General features: G+C 35.2%; 1 protein-coding gene across 2 annotated transcripts; it reads right to left on the bottom strand.

Moving 5' to 3' along the window:
* Nucleotides 1-3,040: 3,040 nt before the first annotated feature.
* LOC147408395 (growth-regulating factor 4-like) lies at nucleotides 3,041-7,299 on the bottom strand. 2 transcript variants are annotated; one of them, XM_086437379.1, is made up of 4 exons: nucleotides 6,594-7,299; nucleotides 5,626-5,992; nucleotides 3,431-3,915; nucleotides 3,041-3,348 (listed from the first exon to the last, which is right to left on the bottom strand). In XM_086437379.1, exons 1-4 carry the CDS (start codon nucleotides 6,790-6,792, stop codon nucleotides 3,341-3,343), a joined length of 1,059 nt encoding a protein of 352 aa, XP_086293505.1. In that variant the 5' UTR covers nucleotides 6,793-7,299; the 3' UTR covers nucleotides 3,041-3,340. The 2 variants fall into 2 exon arrangements, with proteins under 2 accessions (XP_086293505.1, XP_086293506.1); XM_086437380.1 differs by having other exon boundaries at nucleotides 3,431-3,912; nucleotides 6,594-7,298.
* Nucleotides 7,300-8,352: the final 1,053 nt, after the last annotated feature.

Here is an 8,352-nt window from a genome sequence, read left to right on the forward strand (position 1 = left end):
AACTGGGGCTAGAAGTTTTGGAATGGGCTGATTTTTTGTGAGGATAATCTCCTCACCGTAGAGATCATTATCACCAAAAATCAGTCGATTCCAAAACCTCTAACCCATATTTTGAAAAATGTTTTGCCAAAATGTTTGTCAAAATGTTTGTTGCTGAACGAGACCCATATATATATGGGGGCGGTTCAAGGGCCATATGAGAAAACATATGAAAAAACTTTCGTTTTTCAAAATAAGAGTTAGAGGTTTTGGATTGAGCTGATTTTTTGCAAGGATGGTCACTATGATGAAAAGATCATTCTCACAAAAAATCAGCTCAATCAGAAACTTCTAAATCCATCAAAAGTGATTTACAAATTAGTGATAAAAATTGGTAAAAAATCGACGGTCCACATTCTAAATCACTTTTAATGGGGTTAGAAGTTTCAGATTGGGCTGATTTTTTTTTTTTTTTTGGTGATCTTCCCATCATAGAGATCATCCTCACAAAAAATCAGCTCAATCCAAAATTTCTAACCCATATTTTAAAATTTTATTCAAAACAAAAGTTTTCTCATATGGCCCTTGAATTTGACCCTATATATATATATATATATATATATATATATATATATATATATGGGGACGGTTCAGCAGCCCTAAAGTTTGCCAAGTTTGGTGCCAAACATTTTTCAAAATATGGGTTAGAAGCTTTGGAATGAGCTGATTTTTTCTGAGGATGATCTCTATGATGAGGAGATCATACTCACCAAAAATCAGCCTATTCCAAAACTTCTAACCCCATCAAAAGTGATTTACAAAAATTGGATGGTCCACGATTCTTCAACTTGTAAACTAGGGTTAAAAGTTTTAAAATGAGCTGATTTTTTGTGAGGATGATCTCTTCACTGTAGAGATCATCCTCACAAAAAATCAGCCTATTCCAAAACTTCTAACCCCATCAAAAGTGATTTACAAAAAATGTTTGGCACCAAACTTGGCAAACTTTAGGGCTGCCGAACTGCTCCCTATATATATATATATATATATATGGGTAGCTTTCAATGGCAAAACATTTTTCGAAACATGAGTTAGAAGTTTTGGAATGGACTGATTTTTGGTGAGGAGATCATCCTCACCAAAAATCAGCCCATTCCAAAACTTCTAACCCATGTTTACAAGTTGAAAAATCGTGGACCATCCATTTTTTGTAAACTATTTTTGATGGGGTTAGAAGTTTTGGAATGGATTGATTTTTGGTGATGATGATCTCTACATCTGGGTTGATTTTTGGTGATGATGATCTCTACGATGTAGAGATCATCATCACCAAAAATCAATCCATTCCAAAACTTCTAACTCATGTTTTGAAAAATGTTTTGCCAAAAAGTTAGCCATTGAACAGGACCCTATATATATATATATATATATGGGTCCCGTTCGGCACCCTAAGTTTTACCACACACTTTAACAAACGCGTTTTGTCTTACATGGGTTAGAAGTTTCGGAATGAGCTGATTTTTGGTGAGGATGATCTCTATGGTGAGGAGATCATCCTCACCAAAAATCAGCTCATTCCAAAACTTCTAACCCCATCAAAATTTATTTACAAAAAATGGACGGTCCACGATTTTTTCAACGTATAAACATGGGGCTAAACATTTCGGAATGGGCTGATTTTTGGGGAGGATGATCTTCTAATCATAGAGATCATCCTCACCAAAAATCAGCTCATTCCAAAACTTCTAACCCATGTAGGACAAAAAACGTTTGTTAAAGTGTGTGGTAAAACTTAGGGTGCTGAACATTTCCCTATATATATATATAGAGAGAGAGAGAGAGATATTTTCCCTTGACACCTCAACTTTTACTTATCGTCAATCATTAACTTTTTTCTTGGGCGAATCTTCAAATCGTGCACTAAAAATGCCAAAATTCCAATTTTGATACATTGTTCATTTTAATTCTCAAAACATGCACTCAAGACACTGTTTACAATCTAGAAACTCAAAAATTTGTCACTTTTAAACTTATGAATTCAAGAATGAAGTGAAGAAAGTACCATCACAAGTCACCTCAAGAATGGGACTCAGAGTACCGACTAAGGGGATAGAATCGATCTGAGAACCGTGTGATTGGAGCACCGAAGGAGATTCGATCTCGTAAGCCAATTGAAAGCGACATCCCAGAGTGAAAGTACCCAAAGAATGAGTTAGCTATACGCCAGTTTATCCCGACTGTAAGCATAGTTCGTCACTTTTCATATCTATAAATTAAGTTCATCACTCTTAAATTTACGAATACGGAGATGCATAATCTAGGGTTTTATAAATCAAATGAAGTGTGAATGTTTTCGTAAATAAAATGAAGTGTGCCAAAATCATATTTAGAACAAAAGTCGTGCATATTTTCATAAATCTCTTCAAGCTTCACTGAAGTTGAACTACTTAGAAGTTTTAATCCCATCACACAACAATAACAAAATCTAGGGTTTTATAAATAATCAAAATCTAGATAAAAATGCCTAACAACTCAAATAACTAAAAGATTAACAGGAAATTAAATGTTCAAAACTTTGTTCAGGGAATATATTATAAGTCCAAAATCCACAATTTTAAAATTTTGAGTTGCTATTGGCACCCCAACTTTTACTTATTACACTTCCAACTTCTTAAATTATTCCACCCTAATTACAGATTAAGACATGCCATTCAAACATTACAAAACTTTGGTTCAAGTAATTAGCATTATAACACATTCAGTCAAACAGCTTGAAAAGTAGTTTAAAATTGGGATTGGGCTTATAAAAGATCCTAAATATAACAAATAGGGATCTAAATAAAAGAGTGTTTCCATCAGCACCCCAATTTTTACTTATTCTCAGCCATTGACTTGTTTCTTTTATTTTGATAATTGGAGTTTAATGTTAAAGTTAAAAGTTGGGGTGCCAATAGCAGCTCTTAAAATTTAAGTCTAGTACTCACGATGAAGTTGATGTTACCTCTAGTCATTCAGAGGGAAAAAAAAAAAAGAGAGAATCCTTCCAACCACAATATTTGGATTTCCATAGAGTCCTGCCACATGTTATTTTTATTTGGAAAATAAAACTCAAGCTTCAATCTGTAATTTCATACAGGCAGTTGGATTGTAGAGAGCATTGAAACCCAAATCCAGTGCAGGAATGAAGATCATCAAACCCAATAACACACCAATTAAAACAAACCTAAAAAATTATAAAAGCAACAATTCCACAGCAGCAGCGGGAAGTCGAGTACGAAGACAAGGCAGGAACTCTTCCTACAGCACTCAGACTAAAAAACTAAATAGTTATCGTCCGAACCAGCAGAAAGATAGTAATCTTCTAATCATCTGCATCAGAAAGTAAACACAAGAGTCAGATTCATGAGAGAAGTTTGAGGGACGAATTGGTTTGGATTGGAGACTCACTCACCATTTGGGGAGCGAGAACTTGTTGCAGAGAAGTCAGATGAAGCCATTGGTATGGAAATAGAGAGCTGAGTGGTAGAGAATGAGGTCCGGTTGGATCTCTCATCTTCAAGATCAGACCACGAGTCTCTGGTCTTAGGCCACTCATCAAAGAAAGGTCGAAGAGACTGTCCTTCCTGTTTCACTGGCCCGGGCGAACCAAACTCGTTGCCGAAGAAGCAGTGCGGCTGTTGCTGATGCTGCTTTGGCAGAGCAGCGGTAGTAATGGTTGAGTTCCCAAGATCTTGCAGTGTGTGCATTTGAGGGTAATCGGTTGGCAAAATGGAGCAATTTCTTGACCTTGATGGAGGAAATGAAGAGACTCGAGATGGCATCAGACGCCATGTGCTGTCGAGTGAAGAGTCTATCCCAAGACCCCTCGCACTACCTGAAGCTTCTGAGAAGAAACTATGCTCATCGGTCTCTGGTTTCATTCCATGAAGATACCTGCTGCATACTCAGTCTGGTAAAAATTGGTGTAATTTTTGCATTGGAGCATAATAATGGTGTCAACTTAGCTCACTTTTACTACTAAATCAATTTCCTGACCAAGTATGCACTATTATATAAAACGAATCTACGAGTTCAACACAAATTTTATTTAATGCAAATACTGTTGCTAATGCATAGGAGAATCTTGATTGAGTATGCACTACTAACTCAATTTCTTGACCAAGTACACTATTATATAAATCGAATTGACGAGTTCAACTGAAATTTAAACACCACAATTAATGCAAATACTGTTAATGCATAGGAGAATCTTCTTACATTCACCCCCACCCACCCCAAAAAATTAAAATATATTGAGCAAAAATTCCATGAACAATACTACCATATCAATAACTATGATCAGGTTACAATTGGGTCTACAGGCTTGCAAAGATGGAGAAGTAAAAAAATCTACAAAAAAATTGTAACCATGGCATATGAAGGAAATAATAGGTTAAAAAGCCTTTCTATATGCCATCAACGAGATTCCTTGGGTCCAAAATTAGCCCATATGAAAAATTGGTGGTCGCAACCAGCCCAACATGTGTTCCTTACTGCCTTGACAACCTTTTTATAGATATGAATTAGTATCTATAATACTAAGGCTATATAACTTCACCTGAAGATGAAAATATTCCGTTATGATGGTTGTCAGTATTTAACTGTAAACACTAAACAGCTGTATGCTGTGTGGCTTTGCTTGCGAAGGACTGCAGAAAAAAATCATCCATAGATAATATTTGGAAAGTTGACAAATCCAGAAGTGTTTTCCAAGGGTTCCTCAGGGGAAGGACAACTTGATTATAATTAGGAAAATATCCCAAAACCCAGAGAACCAGAGTTTGGAAGGAATTGTACATAAGGGCTAAAATTAAAAGGTCGTTCACAAATGACACCTAATTAGACTGAAACTGAACCAACAAAGAATGATTAACAACACAGCATAAACAAGAAATTCAGGCTTGTTCACAAAATTGTGCAGAGATGTTTTCCAAGGACCTGAGAATATCTACAATATGTAGGTCCCACACAAAAAATTAATAAGATCTAAAACTATACAACTGTCTATAAAACCAAAGAATTCAGGAAGATGGAAATTATAAAAGATGAAACAATTTGCAGAAGAAACTGTCCATTTAGCTTTCTGCAACTGAATTCAAAGGGCAATCCTTTAAGACAACAATCTGCTAAGTTCTAAAGACTACTACTCTTCCCACCTTTCCCTTTTTAACAGAAAACTAAAGGTGCTTAATAATCTGTCATTAATCAGCATTCCTTATGACATCTTCCAAAGGTTTGTCAGATTTCTGTAACCAAATTCATAAACAGAGAGAGCCAATAACCAGCACAATTAAAGACTGTCATGACCAACAGACTGCAACATGACCACACAGTAACCGATCTCATAAAAATTTAGGAGCACTATATAAGCATGGGCCCATAAGACCCATTGCAGAAAACCATCAGTTTTCTGCTACAAATCCGTTACCCAGTTCTCCATGTAAGCCCTACAATCCAAATTCGCCGATGGGCCCGACAAGAGAAAATAATCAATGTCAAACCTCTTTAGTTTTCTTGACACAGATTCTTCATACCAATATGATTAAGACACATCGACGAACCCAATTGATAATGTAATTCACAGAGAGACAGTAAAAGTTTAAGTACCTATAGTCTTTGTTACCAATTCCATAAGATATGGGCTCCATCTGCAATTGGGATGGGTTGCTTCCAACACACAAGCCTTGAGGGTTACCAATGGAGTGCAAGGGCATGTTCTGGAAGCTTCCACCAACACCACCGCTACCACTGCTTCCGGAAGCGGTGGTAAGCGATGTCACAGTCGATGAGGACTGAGAGATAGTTTGCGTTTCCACAGGCTTTCTTGAACGGTTGCGGCCGCGGTGCATGTGCCGCTCGCAATATTTGGAGTCTGGGTATGCATCTTTGGAGCATCTCCACTTCTTCCCATCTGTCCTCCTACATCTTCCTGGCTCTGGGTCTGGTTTCTTCCCATAAAAGGAACAATAACCCACTGCAACCAAACCAAACACTCTCATAAATCGCATCTATCCGATATCCAAATCAAAGAATTAAACAACACCCATTGAACCAACAAGCCGATCAAAAAATCAAAATTTTACATTAAAAAAAGATCACTGAAAACTCAAAAGTACCAAAAAATGAACAGGATTTGATTAAAACAAAGTCTAATTTTTCTCATAAAAACAACAGCCCAATTGAATCAACAAGCCGATCAAAATATTACAAACCAAAAAATGTGGCGGATTGGATTAAAAAAAATAAGTCTAATTTCTCATAAAACAACACCCATTGAACCAACAAGCCTATCAAAATATTACAAGCCAAAAAATGTGACGGATTTGATTTTTTAAAAAAATCTAATTCTTCTCATAAAATAAGCTCTAATTCTTCTCATGACGGTGTTGATGTAAGAAATCTAGATCAAATATCCAGATTTAACTGACCTAAAATTGAAAAGTAACAAACGCTATGAAGAGAAATCCCCAAATCAGAACTATAATGATTTAATAAATAACAAAAAGTAAGATCAAACTAAAACCGAAAAGAAATTCAAGAATAAAAGATAATAAAGAGAGATCTTCCTTTCTTACTGCTCGGATGCTGGAAGAACCTTCCAGATATGGATTCAAAACTCTTCCGAATAGGGATCACAAGATCAGGAGGAATAGGTAGTCCCGCCATTAAATACTTAAAGATCAAAGCTTGATGTTCGAGTTCCTGCCATTGTAACGCCGTGAACGGCGGCCGGAATCCAGTAGCCATCCCCGTCGCCGACGAACCACTGTTCATTTTTTTTTTCTCCTTCTCAACCTAGGGTTTCTAAACAGTCTTCTTCGCAGAAAAAGCTGCAACAAAGCAACTGTAGCTCAGACATAACCTAACACACAGAAAAAGCTGAGATTCAGGGCAAAAATGGTGGTTTTTTTTGAAGAAACGTAGGGTTTCTCCATTTCTGAGTACTGTTTTAGCAGAACTGAAGCTAAAAGAGTCACTAAATATAGCTGAAGTAAGGATTTATATCTCTCTTTGTTGTTTTTTTTTAAATATATATAATAATAATAAAGAGAACAGAACCCTAGGAAATCGATCAATTAAGATACATTAATATAAGAAAAAATGAGGTTTCCACTAAATTTAGTGAAGGTTCAGCTAAGTTTAGCGAAGGTTCTGCTAAGTTTAAAGGAGGTTTTAGAGGCGGTGGTGGTGAGATGAGGTGAGAGAGACTCTGTCTTTGTGTCTCTGTCTCTATCTGTGGCTCTGTGGGTTTGTGTGTGTATTGGGAAAAGGAGGCAGTATCTGATCAGAAGCCCCAAATTATAAAGGCAACTAAAATTCCTTCATTTTTATTTATAAAAAAAAAAAAAAATTATTTAATTTTACCTAATTAAATTTATTTTTAAAAAAAAGTATTTTTAAAGGTTAAATTTCTATTATTAGATAGATCTCTACTTTAGCTATTAGTACATCTACAGCTATTAATGTACTTTGAATCCGACACCAAGCATTTTTTCTCACCATTTCAAATAGTGTATAGGTAACCTTAAGCAATCAAAAGCCAATGAAATTGTGACACGTGGAAGGAATGATGTGTTTTACTGTAGTTTTATTCGACTAAACTACACGATTTAAAGGGCAAAAAAAAGAGTGGAAGGCCTTCTCTTACCTCTGGGCTGGGCCCCACCCACCATGAAAATAGAAGAAAATGATGAATTTGTGTGTAATAATAAGGTGTGAATGTGAGTTGGGCAGATAGAAGATGAGATTTTCAATTATTTGCATAGAAACTAAAAAAATGATAAATTTTGTGCAATATAATAAGGTATGAAAAATATTTAAAGATTAATATTATTTTTTAGGAATTAATAAAAAGAAAAAATAATTTTTTTTCTTAAAGATTAATATATATATATATATTTTTTAGGAATTAATATTATGGGCACATTTTTCTTGGGAATCTTACGCCTAGTAATTTTCAAAAGATAAAAAGAAGACATATTAACCATTAAACCAAAAACTAAGATGGGAGAATATTTTTAATGATTCCTAAGAAATACAAATATGTAAAAAACCTATATTGATCCTTACAAATCTAGGACATTATTGTCTTTTTCCCACATTACCAACTCATGATGCAATTAGGGAAGAGTGAAACCTAAATGAAATTTTTTATCACTATTTGTAAAACAAAAAATTCCATTCTATTTGTTCTCCCACATGACTCTACTTCTTAGGCTGCTCACCACCACTATATTTGTGAGGGTTGAATAGAATAAAATTTGTAAAAAGACACATAAGAAGAAACAAGAAGGATTCTGAAAAATGAAATAAAAAAGAAAAAAGAACGTCTAA

This window comes from Akebia trifoliata, chromosome 3 (genome assembly GCF_017979445.1).
Source record: "Akebia trifoliata isolate Shusen 1 chromosome 3, ASM1797944v1, whole genome shotgun sequence".
NCBI lineage: Eukaryota > Viridiplantae > Streptophyta > Magnoliopsida > Ranunculales > Lardizabalaceae > Akebia > Akebia trifoliata.